Raw genomic sequence first — 27286 nt, 5'->3', positions numbered from 1 at the left:
TCAGTTCCTATCGCATGTTGTGTGATGTAAGACGTTATTTTTTGGCTGGATTTTTATTTTGTAGCCGGTCATTGTTCTCGTTTTTGCTCCATTTATATTGTAGCTGTGTTTTACTAAGGAAGCTTTGAACATGCCGACTGACTATGCAGTGTGTGTCGTGCGTGCCTTTTCATGAAATTGGTTAGCTAAAGATACAGTACATTCCTTGAGCGTATTTCATTGTTTAAAAAGACAGTATAGTTTCTTTCTATTAATCGGTTATACCTCTGACTGAATATGAGAGCGTTATTAACGCACACAGACGAAAGGTAAAGGTTCCGGGTCATTCTGTGTCCCAGAATGAAATTCCTTTTTCCAGCATGGACGAATAAAAAATCCGGGGTGGTCTCGGAAACGACACAAAATCAACTACGAAGAATGCGTTGGCTGCAGCTCTATAAAGTACGCCATATAAAAGGTACTTGACGTCATGTCCAATTTTTCCAGAGAAAATATATCCCCATTATTTTGCATCACTTACTTTGCGTTCAGATAATCCTGCAAGCCAGGCTCTGATCATTAAATTCCTTCCTGAAATACTCATCATTCTGGGCATCATTGAATCTTCGTATCTTTGTCGCCTTAAGCCTGGTTCATACAATTCGTTTTTCCAGCACGGACGACCAAAATCCGAGATGGTCTCGGAAAATCCATTAGGGCAAAAACTTCTTGAACTTTTCACCTAGAGCCAGCATCCACGCGTAAAGATGACAGTAATTCACACTTTCAAATAGCGGTACTTTAACATTTTCGCGATTTCCATACCGCAAATTTTGATGTGTACATTGATAGATAGAATATACACTGTGCAAGGTATTGGAGGTTGTCAGTCAATTTAGAGAACTTGTGGAATAGGTAAGGATTGAACAAAAGATAAAAAGTAGTGATTTAAATATAAAAATAATGACAAAAATACATTCGTAAGGCAGCTTACATAAGATGCACTAAGCACATCAAAGTCTGACCAGGGAAATACACAGTTCTCCGATAGTTCACTGTAGGAAGGTATAGAAAGAATTTACAAACTACCATAGAAGAGTGTCTATGCAGTATAATATCTTTTGTGTTTTTTTTTTTTTTTTTTTGACATAGGTTACGTATAAAAATGCCACACAGGATAATAAGCAAACAGCGAAGAATTCGACTTTTTATGGTGCTTGTGGTAAGACGTTAATGGTGCTTTTATTTTGAAAGATCATTTTGTTTTAATCGACATATTACAAAATGCCCCTGTATGCGGAGATATATGGCTGTCTGTAGAGGTAAAATATCGTCTGAAGGCATGAAAGATTAACATGGGAATTATTGCCGCTTTTGTAGGCATGAAATGTTAATGTGTGAATTATTGCCGTCTTTACGCGTGTATTTTTTCCGTCTGTGGGTGTGAAATAATTCTGCCTCTAGGCGAAAAGTTTAAGATGTTTCGAACCTAAAGGCCTTACGTATCATACTTCTTCATACGCGTACTAGCGGTCGCGTTTGACGTCATCGTGGCAGTGTACGTGCAGCTCTGGACAAACTCATGATCGATTCGTTAGCGTCCGCTTTAAATACCAACATTTGTTCGGGCATTGGGGTAGTTTGCAAACCCTACAGACTGTTTACATGGTAACAAAACTGTTACATATATGTAAATGCGTGTGTATGTGATACTTGGTATGTGTGCAGGGACTATGAGAATAATAATTCATATTGTCATTATTAATAAAAACATAAATGAAACACGTGCTCATGTGCACAGTATGTGGCTTGACCGGAGAACTATGAACGTTTCCATGTACGCATACGCGGAATGGATACGCGAGTGTCGGGCTTATGCGGAGAAGTATGAACTAGCATTATATAGGGATATGACTACCATTCAAAAAACAATATTGCCCACAAAACCCCCTGTTTGAGAGCTTTGATCTACCAGCTAGCTAGCTATACCTGTTAGGGCCCTGACGTAGACTCAGTTGATTCGTGTTACGTCCTTGCATTCGAATTACAAAAATGATATTCGCGTCTAGGCCTGTCAATTACTACATACAGCTAGTGCTCAGTATAAATGAGTACTCCCCCTTTGAAAAGTAAGATTTTAATCGATATCTCAATGAACACAATAACAATTTCCAATTTTCCACAAGGAGTTTTAAAGAACACTTGATTTTTTTAACTTTTATTTCTTTTCATATTTCCATATAATCAAACATTCATCGACATTATTTAAAATTACGTTAATTTAAGGTACAAGTAAAAGAAAAAATATGCAATTAAATAAAATAAAATGTTGGTGCTAAATAGTCATACCAAAAAGGAAGTTTGTACATTTTCCATCTTGAAGAGGCAAAAACATTTTTAATATTCTATTATGTAATCTACACATAGGAGGCTTATTGGCCGATAGCTGCTACGTTGCATGGGGTCTTTTCCTTCTTTTTGTAAGACTGTAATAATTGCTTCTGACCATGATTCTATATGGTCTCCTGAGTTTAATATATAATTATATACACTGCATAATATAGGACTTAGCTCATTTACAAATGTTTTATAGTACTGACGGGCTTGGGGGAGGCTCCCAGGTAACAGCGTAGCCGGTGCCCCTTCTTGCCGCAGCCCAGCAAACTAGCATCTCCGCCCCAGATGTCTTCTCCCCGGCAGGGACCCTCTTCTGCTTCACCGTCTCACCACTGCCTGGAGGTCCACGAGGCTGGAGCAGACTTGCCGGATGATTTTGACGAGTAGTTCGCTCCACCTGCACCAATCAGATCACTTCCCAGAACCCACTTCTATAATAAATCCCAGGCGAACTGAAACATCCTGACAGCAGCAAAGAACAAAAACAACTGCTTACTAGAGTAAAACACATTGTTAGACTTTGGACCGTCAAGTGCACTCACGGTGGGTAATTTATACAATACTATAGAGACACGAGAGGATCGTACAGGGCATATAAGACACGGGCAACACAGGCGTCACAATAGAGAATGCAGCTAAACTATAACAATACAAGGGTTATTTACAATTACACACGGGGTATGCCGGTACATGCAAACGCAGCCGGATAGTTTTTTTTTGGGGAGAAGGTAGGTAATACACAAACCCCACAACCCTTGACGCGGAAAGATTTCGATGCAGGAGATGAAGACGGTAAAAAACTGTACTGCTGAGAAACGTTGACTCATTAATAAATTATATGACATTTCTTAAAATGAATATTGCTATCTTTATTAACAAGTACTTGTTAGTCACTTTTTGTTAGTCGTCGTCATGTTTTGCCCGCGTTTGTTTGGTACGCTGTGTTTCCTATGTTGCGTATCATTTGCTGGGATGAAGCATTGCGCTTTTGCAACTTTATACAGCCGATCATGGTTTCAAGTGTCTGTATATGTAGCCTAGTTAATGACCGCTGGAGTGCGCAATTATCTCAGATGATTAAAGTCACCTTTCTAATCCAATTCTGTCGTGATTTGGAGAACCGAAATAGCAGGAAAAACGTATCCACAATTAGAAGATAAGAGATGAGTCCTCTGATCTTGGATGTGTTACGCGACATACGAAAAATACCCCCTTGGAGAACCCAGGTTAACTCTATTATAAGAACTCGGTTATTGTGTCTTCTTTGAAATAGTTATGATTTTATGTTTTTTTTTTTATTGGAATGTTTTCCTCATTAGTTTCCCTTTTGAAATATGGGTTCATGTTCTGCTTCTACTAATGGAGTTTCTTTACATGAAGTCATTATAATAAATAAAGAACAAATCTAAAGTCCTTATATCAATTGCAGCGCGTAAACAGCGGAGTGTTTCATACTCACCCATGCAAAGACATTGCGGCGGTAATTACTTATTTCATTCGGTTAAATACAGTAGTTCGAACAAAATTTTAGCGGGTTTCCGACACCAGGTGATTGTAATTGTATAGTAAATTGAGACGCACCTGTGTCAGATATTAATAGGTTTTTTTGTGATGTGTTTGGAAATACTTAATAGGCGATAGGTTGGTTAGGGACATTGGTTGTCTAGTCTTTGGCTTATGGTGGTGTAAATAATGTTGCTGTTTCGCACAGTAGCATGTTGTTTTACTCTCTTTTTATGTGCACCCCAGTTGGTTGAGGCCAGAGTAGGTGTGTATGGCAGTGGTAGTCCAAATCACAGTGACCTTTCCATGGAGCAGCAGCTCTCAGAGACAGTGCCAACAGTTGAGGTGCTCAGGCCAGGATCATGGGACAATGAGACTAATGGCACCCTGCCCAGATTGTGGCACTTTCTTCCTGTGTTTCTGCAAGCAGAGGCTCCTCTTTTAGATGTAGAGCTCCTCAGGCCTGTTGTTGGCAGAAGACCTATACCTAGCAGTATAACGCGTCTTCTGGTTCCTCCATTTAATTTGTGGCATGGTTCAATGGCTCCTGTCCAGAACCCAAAAGGAGTAGAGGTGTGGTGTGGTTCCAACAAGCTCTCAGTGCGTGTCAATAAGCAATTGCTAGGCTTTAGGTCTGTGTCGTCCATGATGTACCTGGGAACTTGTGGTGTTACTCGATCTACTAAAAACTACCATTACTTCCATTATAGTCTTAATGAGTGTGGAACTAAGCGAATGGTGAGAGATTGTACTACTACTATTTTTGTTTAGTTACTGTTGTTAAAGTTTCAGGCTGTACATGCTGTATTTCCAGGCAATGAATGGGCACCTGGTGTATTCAAACATGCTCCATTATAGCCCTGAAGCTGATGAACCAGTTATGAGAGCTCAGCCACTTTCACTGTCTATACAGTGTCGCTACAACAGGTACATTCTGCATGGCTTTTTCAGGATCTAGCAGGACATGGGTAATAATTGTTGTCTCTTTCTCAGGTTTCACTACACCTACAAGGTTGGTTACTTACCTGAGGTAAACAAAACCACTCTCTTCAAGAGTCTTAAGAGCAAGCGTATATTTAAGCTCACTACTTACAATGGTAATTGTGGTGTTTCTCTAATTGTTTGGCATAATTGGAAGTTTCAGCTGGAAGTTTTGTTAATGAGTCTCTCCCCCCGCCTTCCTTTCCACAGCACGTTGGGAGAGACCTCTGGCAAATGAAGGATTTGTGCTTGGTGAACCTATATACTTTGAGGCCAGCACTAATTTTATTGCCAAAAATGAGCAAGTGTTTGTAAACTCTTGTTATGCTTCACCGTCTAAGAAACCAGAGTCTATGCCTCGAGTGGATGTTATTAAGAATTTTGGGTAATGTTACATATAGTTCATCTATGTCTCTGTCTTGTGAATTTTTACTTACTACACACTATGATTATAGGTGCATGGTGGACAGCAAGAGGAGGAGGAGTCGGTCCAAGTTTCTCTCTTACAAAATGAATGCCCTGCGATTCACAATCGATGCATTTGCTTTTCCAAATATTTCTGCAAAGGTGAATCTCTTTGACTTTTACGTTCAATGTGATTGGAATGTCATTTAACAACTTCTGGTTTTATAGCAACTTTACCTGCATTGTTCAATTGCTGTTGGGAAGAAAGCTGTGACTTCAAGTGCTAAGTCATGCAACTTCAAAAGGAAATCTAAAAGGTAAGGAATGCACACTGTCACGCCCAGCTCGTACGATCCTCGTCTGTGCCACGCCCCCTGATCATCCACGTGTGCTTCCCTGATCGTACCCAGCTGTGTCCGATTGTTAGCCCAGTCTTTGTATTTCAGTCCGTGTCTTGCCTTGGTCCCCTGTCCTTCATCAATGTTAGTTCGTGCTTCGTCCCTGGAATAAACCCCTAGTTTACCCCGACTTTGGCCATCCTGCATGATCCTTGCCTGCCTGCCTGTCCGTGCGATTACCCGCGTTCAGCGAAATCGTGATATTTATTTTATTTTGTATAAATATAGATTTCTATTTGTATAGAAATTAAAAAAATAAAGTTTTTCCACATTGTTAAAATGTACAGAAACCTGTGGGGCTGAGTTTATTGCACAAAATATAGTTTTTTGCTTGTATACTCTGTAGAAGTGTGGTCATGACTGAACTTGTCTTGTTTAAGCTGGGTGGAGCTGCATGGGCCAGCCTCTGTGTGTTCCTGCTGTGATTCTGTGTGTGGTGGAGAATTTCGTAAGTACACAGTGAAGTGAGTTGCTTTTAAAATGAGTTTCTTTTCAAGTGTTCTCATTCCCACTTTGTGGATTGAATTCTTGCATTCAGGACCTGACACTGTGGCCCCGCCTATAAATACTATGGTCACTAATGGGCCTTGGATGATCTCCAGACAAGGCCATGATATAGTGGTGTTCCCTGTAAATGGGGACAATCCTGTGGAGGCTGAGAAGGTGCCGCTACTGAAAGATCTTTCAAAGACGACTTGGGAAGACCCCTTAGAGAAGTTGGTGGGAGAGCCTTCTGTGTGGCAGGAGAAATAAGAAGATGAAATTAGTTCCTGGGAGTAGCTGGCAAATACAGAGGATGGTATTCCATTAAATAAAAAGGTATATTAAAGTTTGGTGTGTATAAAAATAAGAGCCTTTGTAGCATCAAATGCAAACATACCGATCTAACTTTCCTTTCCCCTCTTATCCAGGACCATCCCACCCTGGACTTCTATGAGGAACATTTTCAGTTCATTAAAGTGACAGTTTTCCTCTACTCATTGGCTTCTTAAACCATCAATCCATCTTTATTGAGCCGAGACTTAATTTCTCAGCCTCAAACTGGGGAGAAATTAAGTTTTGAGTATATTAGTTTGTGAATGGATGATCTTGTAGCTCTAATCGGAGTAGCATATCTAACTATCCCTAGGAACAGTGTGTACTCTTTCTCTCCTGCTACTGTTGCTTAATGGGACTTGGCAATAACACCTCTGTTAAATTAGATTAAAGCCTAGGGAATTGATTTTGGGTGCCAGTACTGAAACGTTTGACTTTACACAAGAAAATAACTAAAAATCCCATGGACAGGCAGGTGTATAGAGGACATCCCTGGACTGTTTTCTCATTTTAAACTTGGGGATGTCTTCCTCTCTCCACCCCCATAACCCTGCTGAGGTTAGCCTGAAATGAATACTCTGAAAGGTAGTAAAATAGTGAGAAGAATTGCCTCCTTCATCTAAACCGAATGGTACGCTGCTATTAAATTTGTGCAATAACAGTTGGATTGAATTATAATAAAACATTGTTTGCCATGCTTCTCTTTGTAGTTGTGGTTTTAAATTCTTTTATGTGCTGTTTTTGCTTTTTGTACACCCCTTAAATATTTTCATGAGTTTCTATCAGCAATGACCAGACCTCAATGTGTGTGATGCTTCCATGTCCCACTCTCTCCAGTGTGGGGAAGCAATTAAGAAGATCAATAGGATGTTGGGTTACATAGGTGTGTGGCGTTTAAGTCAAGGAAGGTGATGCTAAGATTCCTTGGTAAGACCCCACTTGGAATATTGTCTGCAGGTCTGGTCACCATACCTTTTTAAAAAGGACATTGCTGCCTTGGAAAGGGTTCAATATTGGGCTACAAGAATGATTCCTGGTCTTAGAGGAATGTCTTAGGAGAGGTTAGGTGAGCTGAATCTGTTTAGCCTCGAGCAAAGGAGACTAAGGGGGGACGTGATCTAGGTATATAAGATTCTAACAGGTCTGGATGCTGTTCAGCCAAATGGCTACTTCAATATTAGTTTAAATACTAGAACACGTGGCCATAGGTGGAAATTAGAGGGAGAACATTTTAAAATGGATTTGAGAAAGCGCTTATTTACCGAGCGTGTTGTTAGAGTATGGAATAGTGTTCTTGTTAGTGCAGTGCAAGCTAAAACCCTGGGTTCCAGAGAGAGTTTTGAACAACTCTGAGCTATTGAGTTCTCTCCAAACAAGCTTGCTGGGCCGAATGGCCTCTTGTTTGTAAATTTATGTTCTTATAGCTGTTCATTTATTGTAATAATACATACATTGTGGGTACATTGTTTTTGTTTATGTATTGTTCATTTGTTCTTCCTGTGCATGGTAAGTTCGTGAATGCTGGGTGTTCTTTGTAATCCATTTTGCATTAAGCAATCTCAAAAAAGGGTTTTTGACCACTACGTGAAGGTGATGGGCCACAAATATTTAACATTATTATTACCAAGTAAACATGTGAAAAGCGCATATTAAGACTATTAAGGTGCGAATTCACCTTAATTCGTTTAACGATGCATCGTACTACATAAGTTCACAATGTCGTTACCTCCATAGTTCGAACTATGGTTTTGGGAAACACCTGCATCATACTTGCATAGTTCGAACCATGCAAGTTGCTAACATAGTTAGCAACTATGGTTTTGGGAAATGAACCCTAGTACAGCCCTGCAATATCCAGAGCCTTGAGGAACTCCGGGTAGATCTCATCCACCCCTGGGGCCTGGCCACCAAGGAGCTTTTTATACACCTCAGCGACCTCCGCCCCAGAGAAAGGGGAGTCCATCCCCAAGTCCCCAGACTCTGCTTCCTCATTGGAAGGCATGTCGGTGGGATTGAGGAGGTCTTCGAAGTATTCCCGCTTGGCTCACTGGTACTCATCAGCTGCCTCTGGAGTCTCACAGGTGTGCTATTTTATAAGATGTGTTTATACCTTATGGGAAAATTCGGAGAAATTACTTGTACCATAACATGGATTTCAAAGTGCATTTTCTTGGAATTGTACAGTAAAAGTTTAACTTGTTTTGTCTAGATGTAGCCTTTCAGATGCTGTATGACTTGTTTATACATTATAGGCAAGTAAGAAATTAATTGTGTTTAAGTACATCATTTATATGGGTATTCACCATTTATAATTGATACTTTATTTATCCTTGTGGGGAAATTGTTGTTACACCTTCCTCAAATCGCTCTTTGTAGAGCCGCTTGCAAAGGGCAGCCACCTCTTGCAGCCCCCAGGGAGCTGGGGGTTACGGGCCTCGCTCAAGGAGCTACAGCCATGCTGAGGCTGGGTTTGAACTGGCAACTTTTGGATTACAGGGACAGAGACTTATCCCACAGAGCCACACGCTGCCCCATCAACATCAAAGGCCTTCCGGAAATCTACGTAGATAACATCGTAGGCCTTTTTGTGATCAATTTCTTTTGTAGCTTCCTCAAAGAACTGAAGTAAATTCGTTATACAGGATCTATCTCTCCTAAATCCATGTTGGCTATCCCTCAGAATGTTATTTGCATCCGGGTAATCCACCATTTTCACTTGGATTATAGCTTCCATTATTTTCCAGTAATGCTAAACCGATTGGCCTGTAGGTTGCTGGGTTACTTCTATCCCATTTTTTGAATATGGGCATTATTTTAGCATGCTCCCAATCAGAAGGTACATAGAATAGAATTTTACAACCCGAACTTGAATTTTTATTGCCACACAAGCAACTTAAATTTTAATTCGGGTAATGAGTTCAAATTTGGTGTCTCTAATTCAAGTTGAGGTAAACATATTCAAGTCCAGGTTCTCTCATTCGAATTCAGGTTGTGTTGAGTCTGATTTGACGCCATAGGGTACACCCTGTACAGGATGCCAGTGCATCACATTACACACTCAACCAAACAATAAAGGAGATTTACAGAGATTAATCAGAATTAGTCACAGGTCTGGGGTCTGGGTGTCAGGCCACCTGTACAATCACAGTTTTGAAACATGTCAAGTACCCAAACCACAAATTTATCTGTAGGTACTGTATAGTGTCGCACTGATGTGTAATATCATTCAAAAATATACAACAGTGAGGAACAGCACTGTGCTATTTGTTTCTGTGATCGGATTTATAAACAACAATGCTGTATGATACCTATTCCATTCCATTCTAGCAAATTAAAAAATTACCTGAAAACACTGGAACATTTTGTTTAAACATTTTATTAAATATACACAATTAGTTATACAGCCAAAATAAAAATGTAATGAATTCAAAATGTACAAGCGTTATGCATTACTGTAGAAAATATGCTACATTGCAGAGATTACATGTAGACACCTAACAATGTAGAGTCCTAACATTAAGCATTTGTAACTGTTTCAGAAGGTACTTCTGTCATTCAGACATTTTTCAGATGGTAAAAATATTTATTAAAAATGAATGTGAAATTTTCTATGTGTTTAGTATGACACATAGTGAGAACATCCTTATCAAAGTAAAAACCTTATTCTGAAATTTTTATTGAGGGGTGGAGGGTCATGAAATATGTCACTTTGATGGACAGTTAAATACTATTACTGCATATTAATGTAAAATTGACCAAACTACAAGCCTGGTTAAGTAACTGAAGACTTTCCATGTCCTTTTATGTTCAATATGACACCTATAATATAATGCATTGCCTGTCAGCAGTCCACAGGAGCCAGTGTATATAGCTTACGTAACACTTTTTGAAAATCAGGGCATTTACGTTAATTTTGTGTATATTCAGCAGCGTGTACTTAGAATTAAAATTAATTTAACCGTCACCACCCCATCTGAAATACTGTATCAAGGGTGCAGAGAGCCCTCCATTAACATATTGTACTTTTTTGTAATATGATGTACAGTGCTCAGAAGGGCGCTATACTGTATGGTTTGAAAAGGTTGCACAAGACTCACAATTACTTAGGCTAGTTACGTGGTTTTTTCCAGCCACTCTCCAAACTTCATACCGTTTTAGTATGAAGGTTTGGTATGTGGTTTGGAGAGTTATGGTCCATGAAATGTCCATTAAAACACCTTTATTATGAAATGCACAGCATGGCTTTTGGCCTAAACTCAAACATTGCCAGTAAGTATACAAGCTTTGTTTGAAATGTATAATAATAGCACACAGTTATATATTTATTTGAAAGGCCCCAAAATATGCAGCATTTTTACCCACTGAAGAGTGGGTTTTTTGAAAGAATCCCTGCAGTGAAAGCAGACTAGCAGTCCATTTCTGCCCTAGAGTGCGCCAACTTATGAAACCAAACATCAATAGCTACATATTCCATAGTCTCCTACATCAAGGACAGTAAAAATACAATGACCTGTATATTGGCACCACGTGATTAGATATCCCCACCCAGAAAAGGAAGTGAGAGATACATCAGGGGTGGTAGAGAACGAACTCTGAGACCAGCCAGGATATGTACCTTCAGTAGTATGACCCCAAGTGGGAATGGCTTCCTGGGTGTCGGGGCATTGTGGAGGCAGGGTAGATGGGATTGGACACTGTGTTCCAGTATGTGGAGGAGGGGCCAAAAAAGTTCCCAGAGGAGACTGGCAGAGGAGAGGGGTGGGAGGTCATGAAGTTCATCTTAGGCTGGTGGCTGTGGTAGGGCTGCATGTAGGCTGTTTCCGGCTGGTACTTGAGGACGTTGCTGTCATTAGCGTGGTTGTGGTGTGCCTGAGAAATGCCGTGGAAGTCAAACTTGTAAGCATATCGCTTGCCGTGCACCTTGGTCATGATGTTCTTGTCATAGTAGTAGCGCAAGGCACGGCTCAGCTTGTCATAGTTCATGTTGGGCTTGCTCTTGCGCTCACCCCAGCGCCGCGCCACCTCGTCTGGGTCTGTCATCTTGAACTCGCCGTTAGAGCCTTCCCAGGTGATGATGTTTGCATTGTTGTTGTCTGACAAAAGCTCCAGAAGGAACTGCCATAGCTGGATTTGCCCAGAACCTTTTAGATAAAGTTGGGAAATGAAGTCTAAACTCACACAATTTCATTGTATTACGGTTTGCACTGCTCTAAAGTGATACAAAAGATTTAAACAAATGTGACCACTTTTGCTATATGCTTTGAGGAGAAAAACAGAATATATTGTTTTTTTATATTTGGTTGTGAACCTACCCACAATCCTGTGTGTGCCAGTGTCAGACAGCTTGTGTGAATTATGTTTAACTTGATGGCTCTTGGAGTGGAGTGCTGGGGATTCTGTGATGAGACATGGGCAGACGGGTCATTTGGGTCCCAAGCTGTAGGCTCCATATTTTCAGGAGTGTAATCATAGGCTGAGACAGATAGTATAATGTACAGAAAACTGCATCTGTACTATCTAAGCATTTCGCCCTGTCACATCCCCCCTTGTTATTTGTTTTGGCAAAGCAGACAGTAAAAGGTCACATTTGTCATTCTTTTAGTCAAGCACTGTTTTTTTGTCACTTAATTTGTTATACAGTCATGCGCCACATAATAACATTTTAGTCAATGATGGACCACATGTATAACAGTAGTATAAGATAAGATTAGATAAGATTAGATAAGATTATACTGAAATATAGAGCTGAATATAGAGCTGAAAAATTCCTATTGGCTAGTGACATTGTAGTCGTCATACGGCATGACTTATGTGTTTGTGATGATACTCGTGTAAACAAACACATTCCGCTGCCAGTCATGTAACAGTATATCGCATGCAATTATGTTCATTACATAATGTTTGATAATAATAAACAAATATGTTACTGGTCTATGTATTTACTATGCTGTACTTTTTTTCGTTAGAGTGTACTTTTTCTACTTACAAAAATGTTTACTGTAGCCTAGGTGGGCTACACAAACTAGGTTTGTGTAAATACACGCTATGATCGCACAATGAAGAAATTGCCTAGCAGTGCATTTCTCAGAATGTATCCCTGTTGTTAAGCGACACATGACTATAGTACATTAAAAGTGAAGTATTAATTCCGATTGAAAATGTTTATTTTGTGTTATTTATTTCAGTAGTCTAAGTGTAAGGGTAAGTCTAAGGGACATACTAGCTTTACATTATATGTTAAGTCAGTTCTTACCTGGGTTTGATAAACGACTGCTGATGGGCCCAAGTGCTTGGTAAGGATCTGATAAAGTACAACATTATAGAAGTTTTGCAGCTATACTGATCACATTACAGACCAATGTTCAGCTATTTTATACTCCAGTGGTCTGGTATATTATACTGCCACGGTCAGCTACGTTATATGCCAGTGGTTAGATATATTATCTCCAGTGGTCAGTATTTTGGCAGTCAGTGCAGTACGGAGAAGTTTTGATCTGTACCTGTTATGTGTCGAGGTTGGGTCTCTGTCACTCTGCTGCTGTGCTGGTGTTCTATTGGGGAACCTGGATAGGAAGTATGGTCACATGCTAGTGATTCAGAAGATGTCAGCAGTCTGTAAATCCCAGTTTCTGCCTGTCAGCCATTCTTATTACTACATTCTGAAGTCCTTATTTATTTTGATGCTTTTACACATCAAAGTTACAGCTCAAAATCCAACAATCAAAGTTCTCAAAGTTAAAAGTCTGCAATATTTTAAGTTTACCAAAAATGCATGTGCTCCATTTATGCCTGATCAATATAAATGGTTTGAACACCGGTAAAAAGGTGACAGGCCTGTGTACATGTGCTGTCTAGAAAATTTCTATGAACATGGTGAGTTTTGGAAATTTTCTGAATGGTTTTCATTGGATTACATGAGGACTGAATGACTTTTGATTTCTAACACTGGCATTGAACCCAATGGTTTGCCAACGACACCCAGTCAACAATTTTTACTGTCACCACCCTGGTCAACCCCCCCCCCCGGCCACTTGTACCCCATGAATATCTTGAGCTCAGCCATCTGATTTCTTCTGGCACCAATGTTACTGTATCATTAGTCATTGGTGATTGGTGGCCTCATTTCAAAAACAACAAAAAGCTTAGTGTGTTTTGGAAATTTGCTCTTAATTTTAGGCAGCTGCTGTTGCACTCTTGAGCTATTTGCCGCTTTGTACCTTTCTGTACAGTGGATAAAGGTGTGGCTGACCAGCTGTTCCTCCTGCTGATTTCCTCAAAGTTGTTCTCTGTAGCAATTAAACAGAAAGCATGGAATGGCATTAACCGAGATATTGCAGCATGCAATCATCCAAACATACTTTAACAGCTGTAGTATAGATGCTCCCCAGGTTACAATGGTCTGTGTTACGACATTTTGACTTTATGATGGGTATGACTATTCAATAAATTACATGAGATATTCAATTCCTTATTTTAAAATAGGTTTTGTGTTCATGAATTTGCCCAACTGTGGGCTAATGTTGTCAGGGTTGGTGTCTGTCCATGCCTATCCAAAGTGTTTGGTACCCATTTGGACAGCAGGTGTTGTAACCATGTAGTCATGGGTTCAAGGCCAGCCTTACTTGTTTTGTTTGTTTATTGGTTTACAGTTTTTCTTAGTGTTTATTAGTTCGTTGCTTCCCTGTTTTAGTTTATCCTACTTGTGTCTGGTTTGATTCTGTTCTGCTTGTGTTTGTGTTCCTAGTTTAACTCCTTCCTAGGGGGTATCTTCAGTACGTCGCTTAAATCATCTGCGATCAAATGCCTCATCTTGGATTAGTTAATGCCCATGAAATCTGGGATAAGTCAGTTTTTTTTGTCATTATTACAGATCAAATGCACAATCATGCAGGACATGGGAACAAGTTAAAGTGAAGTACAAAAATATACTAGTGAATACAACATTTCATTCACATATATATACAGTATATGAATGAAATGTCATGTTTACCAGTTTTGTGTGTGTGTGTGTGTGTCTGTCTGCCTGTCTGTTTGTCTGCCTGTGTGCCTGTCTGTCTGTCTGCCTGTGTGCCTGTGTATATATATATATATTAGCAGCTAATAAATCTTTATGATATAATATTCCATCTCGGCTGAAGCGGTATCTTTCGAAAAGAACATCATCTCGCAACAATAAAGGATCTTGCGGAGCGCGCAAATCCTTCTCAATTTGAAATTCCCTTCTTATTATTTGTGCACCGAATGCAATTGGGCGCTCATCCATGAATGGCAAGGCCATGACTGAACAGATTTCCATGCACGGACACTGATTAGGTGTGTGAGCTAATCCTTGTGTACATAGAACAAACCTGCTCTGAGTAGGTTTGAGGATTTGGATGTGCTGCTATAACAACACATCTAGCAAGAGTTTCGAAAAACTGATAGATCCAGGATTATGCCAAATCGTCAACAATTACATCCGGCTAAACGAGTAATCCATGTATGAAAAACACCCCCTTAGTGTTAGCCCACAGTGTTTGTCAATGTTCCCTAGTTCCTATGTTTGTAATTAATGGTGCGTTCGATTATTTCTCTCCAACTCGGAACTCGGACGAAAACGTCACAAAAAAGGTCACTTCCTGTCAGAAACATGCCTCTTTTATGACGTTGATGTCGGACAGAATTTTCTTGTCCGAGTTGCCCCGTGACGTAATTTCAACATGGCGGCTTACACACTCAACAGTAATTCTACTTTACAAATCTTTAAAAATGTTTATTTTGTTAAATGTTTTAATAATTATAAATGTAATTGCACGTGTTCGATTTAGAGAATACCGTATACTGACCGTAAACTGTATTCTAGCATGCAATATCAGATTTTTACCAGACTTGTTAGTGTTTTTGGTTTGTTTGTAGTTTTTTGCCTCTCGAAAAAAGAATATCGCTATGAATGTACTAAAATATTTTAGAAAGCTTTTAATGTGGTTTGACTAGTTTGTGTTTCTTGTTTGTTTGTCTCTCGGAAATAATAATCTTACCCCAAATCTGCTAAAATATAAAGCAACAACACAAAGCAGCATATTCATGGAGGCAGCCATGTTTGTTCCGAGTTGTGGTAGCTCGAATGGGAGATTGTCGGAAGTGATGTCACTCAACTCGGAATTTCTAAGTTCCGAGAGATAATCAAATGCACCATTATTCCACCTGTTGTCCTATGCCTTAATTCATGAATTGATTGGATGGTCCTCACCTGCTCCTTGCTGCCCCTAGTGCTATACAACCACACCTGCCCCTTGTTAGTTGTTGCATTCCGTGTATTTAAGTGCCTGCCTTTGTCCTACTCTTCAGTCAGTCAATTTATTAGGCATCTCTGCTTTACCATGTTACTGTGTGTGTGTAGTTGCTTTGATATGTCTTTCTAGTTGTGTTTTCTGTGTTGCCTTGTTTGTTCTAGTTTGTTTGTTTATAGTTTCTTTAGTTATTTTTTCTATTGACTTCTGACCTCCTGTGGTCCCTTTATTTTATGGTTTCCCAGTATGCATTGTTTTTGTTTAATAACCCCCTTCTCTGTCTCAGAGCCACCAGTGGATCGTCACCTTGATTCCCTGCTTTCACCATGCCCTACTGTGACAAATGTAAGTGTTCTAAGCATGTTTTAAGGTAGCCTAGGCTGGGCTATGATGTTTGTTAGGTTAAATGTACTGTATGTTTCCCTTACGATAGGTTTGTCAGAATATAACCCCATCATAAGCTGGGTAGAGAATGTGATGCAGAAAACTAGGTAATTCCACAGGGTTCACATAGTTATTCTTTACAGGAGTGATTATTTAGACAATTTCCCTATGGGGATCAATAAAGTATCAATTATTATTATTATTATTATTATTATTATTATTATTATTTAAGGTAGAAAGATGCATTGAAAATCAATCTCCACAATTGTCCTTGTATGTTAATGTCAGCCAAATTTCATATTTATATTTGTGGTATGGTTGGTTTTGAGATGATGTGACTACCACAACCTTATGTTATTATACTTTTTAAATCTTAAACTTTAAAAAAAATGTCCTTGTATCTCACTGACAATGGAAGGTTGTGCACTCTGGTGGACAAAGATTAATGTTGTGCAATTTGGGTTTGGCACTTTTTTTTTTTTTGCCCTGGAGTGTTTAGTTTTGCAATAGTGAGGCTGAAGTTTGGTGTCTATTACCTGCTTTGACCTGTAGGCGGGGCTGCTGCTGTGTGTTGGTTGATGTTGTGGTACAGGAGAAGGTGGGGCTACCTAGAATGAAAGGCAGAAAGGATTTTTGAAACGTATAGTTAGGTAGGCTTTTGAGAAACCACTCTTTAAAGCAATGCCAGTTTCAAGAAACTATTGATCATCCTGACTGTTAAATGCTGCTGTGTAGGGAGGTGACAGATGTATTAATCAGATTAACCAAAACTAGTAACAACAAAACATACCTCTGTCATAAATGCTTAAATACAGAAACAGTTTCTCTAAGTTTAGTTCACGGAAAGTACTTTGCTAAAATAGAAGCGTGGGTTGCATCTGGTATTTTGCTGTAGAATTTATGTATAAATGCGTCTGTCGATGTATATAACATATATTGTATATCTTAGTGTTGGTTATGGTGACCTGAAATTCCATGTCAAGGAGGACAGTTTCAGCTACTTCAGATTTTGTAAACTGCTTTAAAACTGACTCCTGTGCTTGGCTAAAGAGTTCAGTTCTTGTGCATTGACCAGTTTGTTTCTTTAAATGAAAGACTCATCCAGCTGTGTTACATTAATATTAGTGACATGTGCATGATTATAGAAAACTGACCAATCAGCACACAGCAAGAACTCTGTGCTTAAGTTAAATCCAGAGCCTTTTAATTGAAATGGTAATTTACAGACCCTGTTTTAGCAGAAACACTGACATGGATTGTCTGGTCACCCTAGTGTTAGTGTTGTGCAAATATGGCTTCTTACTCTCACGGAGGTAGTTGAGGTGTGAGAGGAGGATGTCGGTGTTAAACTCTGAGGTGAGGTGCATCAGGTCGTCTTTGGTCATTTTGCAGAGAGCCTTTCCATCCACCGAGTGGAAGAGAGACACGTCGACGTCCACTAGGCAGTACTCTTTAATTGCCCACTCCAGCCACTGCCTCACGTGGTCCTGCATCCACACCTCAGGGTCTGAAGATGGGGAAGGGGGAGACACCATGAAGCATACAGCCTAAGGCATAAGAACGTCTTCCAAGAGACCAAGGAGTCTTCAAATGATGTTGGGTAATGCAACAAAATTAAATGTACGACCCTTATATATTAGCTAAGGATATAATTTGATTAAATAGAATCTGAATATATGATATTAATGTGGTAAAACCATCGAAATGGAAGTCCACCAACACCACTATTGTGTCTTTTACCAAGACATAATTTTATTGTAAGTATAATAAAGCAAATTGTCTGAGGTGTCTTAAATAGATTAGCTCATTAAGCTGGTAAAAATTGTCCAAAGCAGAAAAATGTTACCACGGCGATTGTTTGGTGTAGCTGGGGTGTTGGCTTCTGCATCTTCATTGTTCTTTTTTAGCATACAACAGTGACATAATATCCTTGTATTATGTTGACAAAAATAGTTTTTAGGGTTGACTCTTAGGAATAACACTTCCACATACCTCCACATTGTAATGCCCTCAAATCTGTTCTATAACGACTGCATATGAAACCATATGCCGCACAATATTGTCTATTTTGGCAAATGAGAAAAGTGAAGGCTTTACATACATGCTGCCAGTTCACCACCTAAAATCTATACATTTGTGTTGCGGTTGGGTCATTATATGTTGCTCAAGGTAAGCCTGGACCCTTGATGGTGTGCTAGTGAACTGTCACCTTGGAGATATGAGGACCTTATGCCCAACAAAAGGCTCCTGGAAGGTCAGTTAAATGGCTTGACCATGTGCTCAGACCCCAAACTTCGCTCTCACCTGTTTATATGCATGTTCATATGCATAAACTGAAGAGTTCATGTGTACCCGTAGTCATACTTGGACAAATGACAAAGTATCAATTCACTTAATAAAAAATCATTTTGTAATCTGAGTAGCCTGGTTAGATAGTAATCTGATTAGAAACACTGACAACTGAATGATTCAAATTTTAAGATAATATCATTTCAACATGTTTTTCAAATATGGGTTAATGGAGGAATGTCTGTAAGGCTTAAGTTTCTCTCTTCCTCATATATAAACATAGAGCTTATTATGCTTTTTTTACATTTTCTGCTTTGTATTTAAGAGACTTGCATTTATTTACTTGGCAGATATTTTTGTCTAAAGCAACATGTTGAGAATGCAGGGTCTGCTAGTCCATGGAATGGTTGGGATTAAGGGCCTTGCTCAGGGATCTAATTGTCACATCACTCTGTCAACCACAGGATTTGAAACGGAGAGCCACACGTACAGACTATTTTCTAAATTAACTTGGTAAAAATTCATTGTATTTATGGTGTTGCATAGGATGTTTGTTAGAAATGTTTTTTAGACAGACAACTCAACTATAAAGGTGTATCCGTATTCCCATGAGTTTAGCACAAATCAGCATAGACTAGTGATGCAACTCTTCAGATTAAGATACAATGGTAATCAAAATTGGAGAACAAGGTAAGTCACAGCCTATCCAAATTCAAAGTTTTATTCTAACATGAATAGAAGAGATGTATTTTAATTATGCCATCAGTGGAAGCTACGCCACATCACTAAATTACTTAAGCACATTTAAAGGTACGCAATAAAAATTAGAGAACGGTTTATTTTAATAGAAGAAGCCTACAAATGAATTTTGTCAACTTTTGATGGTTGCAACTTTTGGAAATTTATAGGAAGCGTAGAGGCCCTTGCTTTCAGTGGTTGGTACATGAGCGCTCACAAGACAACCAATTTCTCACACTCCTCTGATTTTGTTCCACTCGTCTTCCAGTTTCTTCCACACTTTGTTAACTTTTATTTGCCATAATTTTGTCACCAATTATCTTCCAAATATTCTTGATATGGTTAGTCCTCATCTGAACCCTATCTCCTTAATGTTTTCAGCTTTGAGGAATTGCCTCACCCATCTTGCAGTAAGGTAAGAGGCATTATCTTGTGCAAAAAAGACTGGCTGACCGGGTAATGCTTGCAGGGAAGCAACCGCATGTTGTTGATGGAGATTCTGATACTAATTAGCATTCAGCTTACCATGTAAACATATGCAAGGCCTGACTCCAGTGGCAGAGAACATACCCCACACCATGACACTTAGCCCTCACAACTTCTCTGACTTTCACACAATTTTAGTAGAGTCTTTCCTGAAATCAATGCCACAAATAATGTACCAACTATATTAAACTTGTTTTCATCACTGAAATTAACTTTGGACCAGTTCTCCTCTTCTCTTCCAGTGGCTAAGAGGATCATTCCATTAGCCTTCATCTGAATAACCTGTCACCACAGGCTTTCAGGCACCTTGGAGAGATCCACCATCATGCAAAACGATTACCAGTGTTGGCAAACAGATTTGGGTTGCCAAATATTTCAGATCAAATAATAAAAAAAAACTGAAGTATAACAAATCATTCGCTAATTTTGATCACATGCCTTCTTATTGAAACCATTTTATTTTGTGATGTGGCATATCTTTCACTGATGAAATACGATTAAAATACATCGCTTCGTGTTAGAATAACTTAATTCGGATAAGCTGTGACTTTGTACATTATAAAAATATCTCTTGTTCTATAATTTTGATCACCACTATATATAATTATGATCTTTTCAACATAGTATTTTAACCGCTATAATCTATTTATACCTGAGGAAACACTGTGGGAGGGAAAATGTAAACATCTACTCTAAGACTTGTTTCAAATAATTGAACTGAAATTAATTGTGAATTCTACATCACAAAATTACAGAACAGGATTAGGGCCACCGTGAAAATATTATTTGAACTCCGAAAAAAAGTCAGAATTGAAATAATATTTTCATAGTGGCCCTAATCCTCTTCCGTACAAAATGTACTTTCTAGTAAAATGTTATAACTGACAAAAGAAATGATCTAAAATGAAAAGCGCTATATAAATGCAGAACATTTACCTGATTAAACCTTGTGCTTATTTTAAATATTGCCATGAGAGAACCAGTAACAATAGGCGTAACACTTGTACTGAACTGATTAAAACAAAATTATTGAAAAAGCAGATGAGCTATTTCAGCTTGTCAGGCACATGTTGAAATGCAATTCTAAATATATTAATTAATTTGGACTGGATGTCATGTGTTTTGGTTGTACATTTGTTGTGGTTGCTAGTATATCCATCCATTTTCCAAACTGCTTATCCTACTGGGTCACGGGGGGTCCGGAGCCTATCTCGGAAGCAATGGGCACGAGGCAGGGAACAACGCAGGACGGGGAGTCAGCCCATCACAGGGTTGCTGGTATATGTTCTGTTGTATTATAGCATATATTATGCCGAAATATACCTTAACATATTTTAATCATTTAAATATTGTTAAGACAAATTGGATTTCAATAATTTAATGACATTCCCATCTTAAATCAACATCATGGCAATATCTGTGTGCTGTCTGGGTATGTATGCATTAATAAAAGGATGGAAGTAACGCAAAAATTATTTTCCCTAGTAACTACTTTTTTTTTCTATGTAGTAATTGGTAAAGTCATTTAATTACTTTGCATAAAATAATAGCACAATCAAAACAAAATGCTAGTTTCCCAATATAACAAACGATGCTGTGGTTCAAAACTGCAGTTAAACTTTCTACTTCAACACACATTTAATTGTGGTTTTTAAACACTAAAGGCTGCTTTGGCACATTTACTTATTTAACTATCAATATGCAAGGTGCGCAGAACCACTTCCATTCATTTTGTAACACCTTACCTTCCGCTGGGGTTTTTACATGTACTTTGCAGTTGCATGACATACCTGCCGGCACAATGACCCTCTTTTCATCAGTGGTGCTGTTATGAGCAGCGGTTGTCTGGGGACTGGTGCGGGTCTCCGAGAATGCAGCCTGGTAGGCCAGCTGTCCGGCCTCGCTGCCGCTTATGTGCCGGGATCGTTTGGTAAGGCTGCAGTCCACAGGGGACTCTCGGCTATAGAATTGGAAGGAACACGCAGGAAAAAATAAGGAATTTGTATTTGTGGTGGTACTTGCATAAATTGCCAAAGGAATCTCAAATTCGCCAAGCAGATAAAACCCAATGCAATTAATATATTTAGTTGCATGCATTGCAAGTATTAGACATATTTAAAGCATTTTATATTTATTTTCAACTTGGGACAAATGGGTATGAAAAATGGATGGATGTATGTATTGGTATTTATGTAAGCATCCTAAATATGTGACAGACATTACCTTCGGATCACATACCTGGAGCCATTAATATGCTCTGCTTCAGTCTTGGCAGGGTTCCACTCCGGCTCTGTGGGCTCAGGGCTCTCCTTGGAGGTTTGACTAAACACCCTGGATGACGTCATCTCCTCTTTCATGTGCATTGCTGGGGGCCCGTAGGATGATTCAAAAACGGACTGGTCCTCACTTACCACAGAAAGCGCTTCCTGTGGACATGCACACAAAAATGGGCTAAGTGTTACATGTAGATATGGATAGTGGTGATGCATAAAGTAAGGGATGAACTGTTCTGGGTAGGCAGACATGTGTCTGCATTCACTTAGCATTCAGTTAGTACTTAGCATGCTCCACTGTCTGCAACATGGATTCTCACAGTGATCTTTGTCTTTTGAGAACTTAGAGCTGGAAAAAAATCTAAACAAACTCTTTTTTTAAAAAATAAATAAATAAACAGCCCAAAATACAGGTAAAACTCTGGAGGGGAGAGCAATGAAGGTAAGAACCAGTAGACTTAAATCAAGATTGTAGAAACCGTTTGCAACTTCCTGTCTTTAAAATTGTTAGCTGTTATCTGTGTGAGGGTTAGAGTAGTGGGAAGGAGTAACGCACTTGTGTGTAAAGTGCTGTGAAGGATGCTGGAGTGTTTGACATTGTCGCTTATGCCTGTACGTCACGAGTGGACATTCTACCGTCCTACAGGAAATCTCCAGCTCTTTGTGCGCAGTAACCTTTTGGAACAGGGCAGGGGTTGGGAAATGTGGGTCATATAATACTGGAAAACAAAATTGTACTGAATAGGTCATAGGTTGGTTGTGGGGGCTGTGTTATGTGATTTGAAAGGAAACAGCCTTTATTAAAGTCTGTGCTGTGTTACTTCATTGTCTGAATTATTTTCAAGTCGTTGTTATATATGCACATGTGGAGCTAACTTGCTAAAAGGACACAACCCTAAGACCTTGGCTTGATGCACAATATATGCTACAATGCAACAGAACGTGTATTACAACCAAATTAATTGATATATTTAGGCTTGCATTTTAGCATGTGCCTGTCAAGCTGAAATAGCCCATTTGCTGATTTGCCCTTTTCCTCGCCTATTGGAGAAGTGAAACAACCAAGAAAATGGCAGCACAATGACTTCAATCTGGTACGATTATCAGAGCTGAAACTGCAGTGGATGCTATAAATGCTCAGTGCAATGTAGCAGCGCTGTTCTTTCCTTACCCTTATTAATATAAATATTTTTTTTACTTCACAAACAGAGCTTACTTTGAAGTCAGAGGGGAAAAATCATCTCATATGACAAACAATGCATTCTGTTGCAAGAAGCATGGATAGTTCTCAAGGCTGGAGATGCACTAGCAGTCACATCTTTGCACATGTGCACACCTAACCACAGCCACAGATAAACACACACAAACCGACACAAACACACGAACTCTCGGCCCCTCTTTTCTCGCTGTCTCTAAAACTGAAATACACATGCAGAATTGAAGCCTGGCCACCACTACCACAACAGACTTCCTGTTCAATGAGTTTCAGTCCCAGTTATCTGACAATGACAACTGTTGGCACAAATTCTGCAAGTGAGATGAGATTTTTGCAGTAGTTTCAACAAAACCAGGATTAATCATCCAAAGTTTTCTTGAAATGTTTTTTTTTTTCTTGGAAGAATGGTTCTGACCATGAAACAACAAAGCATTCATATAAATTTAAAAACTAAATATGAGACTGTACATTTATAAAATCTTATCAAATGTAGGTATTTTCCAAAGTCATTTCATTTTTATACAATTATAACTAATATTCAACATAATTAAACTTCAACTAAGATTTTTAAAATATACCTTATATTTTTAAATAGTTACCAGTGATAGTACTCAATTTTAGCATGGGAGCCTGATCCAATCTCCCTATTAATAACTTGGGGCAAATCTTTATGCAATAAAATCCATTCATTCATCCATTTTTTTACCTACCTAATAAATGGACGGAAACACAATAATAGCAAATACCTTATTAAATATTTTGGCATGGTTTCTGTGTACATAGTAAAATCAGTAATTAAGTGCAACATTGAGAACATTATGCATTTATGCATATAAAGTTTATTTTCTTTTGTCAGTTTTGCAACTGTCAAATACTTACAAGACTTACAAATATGTGAAGATCCATGAGAAATTTTCCAGACCTTACCAATATCATCTTTCGCATGTCTTTACAATAAATGATTACAAACCGGGTTGGCTGTGTTTTTAAGCTTATTGATTTTCATGCATAATATATACAAGCTATCAAATTATATCATATATTTAGTCTTTCATGTGATTTTTCATGAACTTATGGGCAGCTCCTTAAAATCACTCATCATGCAAATGTCCCTTGGATAAAGCACTTAAAGTTTATGAAGCTCATGTAAAGCAATCATGCCACAGAAAAAAATAATTTGGATATTTAATTTTAATTATACCGGCAATATTTAGCTAAAACAGGGGCGTTTCATGCTACTGAAAGTTTACCTGGGGCTTCAAGTTTTTTCTGAAGTAAGATAACTGTCATCAGGGCTAAAATACTCGGGGCTACACTTAAAATATTCGGTGCCATAGCCCCGAATAATCGGACCTAACGCCGCCCATGAGCTATCTTAATCATTAGACCTATGGCTTTTGTCTGTTAGTCTCCCAAGTGGATTAAGAAATGTTAGGATTAAAAAAGCAGAAGTAAATGAAAAGGTCGAAGTGATTCTGCAAAGGGATGAGCAGCTGCACCCTAAACTGCAAAAACATGATGTGGTTTTCACAATTTTTTTCATGCACGCAGCAAGCAGCGGTGGTGAAAAAAGCGCGGGTTGCTCCTTTGAGACAAAAAATAACTAATTTTTACAAAGAATGTCGGCGTTAATACGGTTTTTGCTCTTTATTTACATATGGTTGTGTACGTAGGCTATGTGTTTATTATAATTCTTTTTAATTTTATTTTTTCTTTCCCTTTTATGTGAAAGGGGCGGAAATGTGTGCGGAAAGTCTGAGGTTTAGAAACAGGAAGCCTGTTGAGTTAAGATAACGACACCTGACAAGCACTATAAAGTACAAATTATTCTTTAAATAACTCTGCCTGCCCCTGGACATTGTGGGGTGGTAGTCGTACCTACATATGGTAGTTAAAAAACACGTATTAGTTATTTACTGAACATGAATTGATCTAGATGCTTTGGTCAGCGACATTTACCCCTAACCGTCAGAATTAAAATAGATAATATGTTTACAAAACAAAACGATAATTAACTATCGTTTAAACAGACTTGTTACTTTATTCGATAGGCAACGAAAATTCTTGGTCATGTAGGCCTAATTACAATGTAACGCGTTCGTTTAATTTCTGAAAACTCAGTTTATACATTAATGCTTTTTATGACTGGGTTGAATATGCTTAGAAACAGAACACGAAAACGTTATACATTATATAATACATAGTGAGTTTTATGAAGTTCTTGGTAATGCAGCCACACTAATTCTAAGATGTAACTTACTAAATGCAGTACAGTAACATTTTACCATTTCCAGAAAATATGTGAACTGTGTTAACTATAATAATTACATTTAATCATATACACATTTTTTAATAGTGATAAACAATTAATGCCAACTTTCCGTAAATATTACGTTCAAAAGAATTAAGTTTTATTAGGGATAAAATACGAGATTATATACGAAGAGAGAAGTTGTAAGAATTCTTTAATTATGACCCCACATTGCACGCATCTCCACAGTTTTGTTTCCTTTACCCAGTTGTATTGCACATATTAGCATTGCCACACCTGTATAAACAAGTAGCCTGCCGATACACGCGCGCGCGCACACATATCTTTTTATATATAGCTACACTTGTAGAGCAACAGGGTTTAGCTAGGCTTCAAAAACAGGAAATCGCCATCGTGGTATTACCAAGCTTGTAACGTTTGCGGCGCTCAGAAATATTTTATTGGTATTATTAAAATCCTTTTACATACTTTGGCTATATATCGTCGTACTTTTCATAGTTGGGTGATTTGCCTTATTAAGCATTTTTCATACCGTCATACTGACGTTGATTTCATGAATTTTGTTTAACTACATAATCACGAGTTACATTAATGTTTCGATACAACTAAACTGATTCATTTTTAGTTCAACATTTTATACTAGGAAGTTGTCTGAAGTGACGCCGGTTAAGATTAGTAAGTTTCTTAAAGCTACTGGGTAAAATTCAACCCATTAAATGACGTGATAAACAACTTCACAAAAAGTTGGTCGTTTGTGATATTAATGCGTTGAAAATGTAATTTTAGCATTTTTATATAAATTTGCTTTTTTCTTTTAGTCTTTTTTTTAACTCATCTTTACTCATGATCGACTTCAAGCAAGCAAATATAAAGAAGCGTTTACTGGGTAAATGTGTAAATGTATGTGCAGTTTAAAAAAAAAAACACGGAACCTGCGTACTTGACTGACAAAGTTCTAAACAAGGATAATACAATGCAATCTATATTGTATCTACGAACTGAATTTATCCAAGGACTATAATGAATTGTAATTCTATTGTTTCATTATCTTGGACACAAAATATAATACTCATTTCAGCAACAGCATTTTCCGTGCAGAATAAAAAAACTATATATAAAGAAAATCAAGACATATGTACCCGTCATATCGCAGAATAAGATCCTCCAGTCTTTTGGAAGTAATCTCCTTAGCACAAGTTGTATTGCGCGGGAGCCACCTGCTTCGGGTGCGCCTTTGAGTTTCACAAAGCGACAGCTTAATGATAAGTAATATCATTTCGTTCTTTATAAAATTGCTATTCTCGACGCGTTGCAGACTTAATAACTACAAGTATATAACTTGTCTGTCAAATTAATTCACTGATTCCAATTTAACCCGAAAAGTAACTCAAGTAAAACGAATGGAAACAAGAAAATCAACGTTCCCATTCTAAAGAGGTTCTGGACACCATTTAGTTTTTATCTGAGTCTAAAAGATGTAGTGGTTTCTTGTGTTATTAAACAGCCGACATACAACCACGAACGGGAAGGAAGAGGAAATTTTGTACAAGAAGGAAAGAGTGGGGACCTCGCATCACCGCCTCGTCTCTCTCACTCTGCAGACAGATCTGCTAACCGACTCAGTGGGTGGCTATGCATTTCTACTCATTTTCAGAAGCGACATTAAAAAGAAGCACAGCCACATCGACCGCCTACCTTAATCGTACAGTCCATTGCAGCAGGCGCTCAGTTTGTGTAGTTCATGTATCAGGTTTAATTGGTCCTTTATACCTAATTGGCTTTGATGACCAGTGTGAACCACATCGACTTCTCTGCACAGGCGCATTTAAGCTTCGGCGCAAACCATTGCAGCAACAATTCTCGCTAAGACCATAACCGGA

The 27286-nt window shown here is 38.5% G+C and overlaps 2 protein-coding genes across 4 annotated transcripts; one reads left to right on the top strand and one right to left on the bottom strand.

Moving 5' to 3' along the window:
• Nucleotides 1-3135: 3135 nt before the first annotated feature.
• Nucleotides 3136-7178, top strand: LOC125727077 (zona pellucida sperm-binding protein 3-like). Its single transcript, XM_049003720.1, has 8 exons — nucleotides 3136-3168; nucleotides 4873-4891; nucleotides 5071-5245; nucleotides 5316-5427; nucleotides 5494-5582; nucleotides 6044-6111; nucleotides 6202-6482; nucleotides 6575-7178. The coding sequence occupies exons 1-7, from the start codon at nucleotides 3151-3153 to the stop codon at nucleotides 6414-6416; spliced, it is 696 nt and encodes a 231-aa protein (XP_048859677.1). The 5' UTR covers nucleotides 3136-3150; the 3' UTR covers nucleotides 6417-6482; nucleotides 6575-7178.
• Nucleotides 7179-9839: 2661 nt separating this feature from the next.
• On the bottom strand, nucleotides 9840-27286 carry LOC125727079 (retroviral integration site protein Fli-1 homolog). Of its 3 annotated transcripts, none has more exons than XM_049003721.1 (10): nucleotides 27102-27286; nucleotides 21884-22071; nucleotides 21436-21605; nucleotides 17436-17639; nucleotides 16669-16740; nucleotides 13697-13765; nucleotides 12980-13042; nucleotides 12733-12780; nucleotides 11792-11875; nucleotides 9840-11620 (listed from the first exon to the last, which is right to left on the bottom strand). In XM_049003721.1, exons 1-10 carry the CDS (start codon nucleotides 27117-27119, stop codon nucleotides 11097-11099), a joined length of 1440 nt encoding a protein of 479 aa, XP_048859678.1. In that variant the 5' UTR covers nucleotides 27120-27286; the 3' UTR covers nucleotides 9840-11096. The 3 variants fall into 3 exon arrangements, with proteins under 3 accessions (XP_048859678.1, XP_048859679.1, XP_048859680.1); XM_049003722.1 differs by lacking the exon at nucleotides 27102-27286 and adding an exon at nucleotides 26546-26996; XM_049003723.1 differs by lacking the exon at nucleotides 11792-11875 and having other exon boundaries at nucleotides 27102-27285.

Source organism: Brienomyrus brachyistius, unplaced genomic scaffold (assembly GCF_023856365.1).
Source record: "Brienomyrus brachyistius isolate T26 unplaced genomic scaffold, BBRACH_0.4 scaffold86, whole genome shotgun sequence".
Lineage (NCBI taxonomy): Eukaryota > Metazoa > Chordata > Actinopteri > Osteoglossiformes > Mormyridae > Brienomyrus > Brienomyrus brachyistius.
The sequence above is the reverse complement of the archived record's forward strand: the minus strand, read 5'-3'. Positions and strand labels throughout refer to the sequence as shown.

What these genes read in the sequence shown, in the direction of transcription:
- LOC125727077 (XM_049003720.1), top strand. An exon ending in TTCAAAAGGAAATCTAAAAG is followed by an intron (nt 5,583 to 6,043) that starts GTAAGGAATGCA and finishes GTCTTGTTTAAG; the next exon opens with CTGGGTGGAGCTGCATGGGC. An exon ending in TGTGTGTGGTGGAGAATTTC is followed by an intron (nt 6,112 to 6,201) that starts GTAAGTACACAG and finishes TCTTGCATTCAG; the next exon opens with GACCTGACACTGTGGCCCCG.
- LOC125727079 (XM_049003721.1), bottom strand. An exon ending in CCTCAACTACCTCCGTGAGA is followed by an intron (nt 16,741 to 17,435) that starts GTAAGAAGCCAT and finishes CTTTCATTCTAG; the next exon opens with GTAGCCCCACCTTCTCCTGT. An exon ending in CCAACCTCGACACATAACAG is followed by an intron (nt 12,781 to 12,979) that starts GTACAGATCAAA and finishes GTACTTTATCAG; the next exon opens with ATCCTTACCAAGCACTTGGG.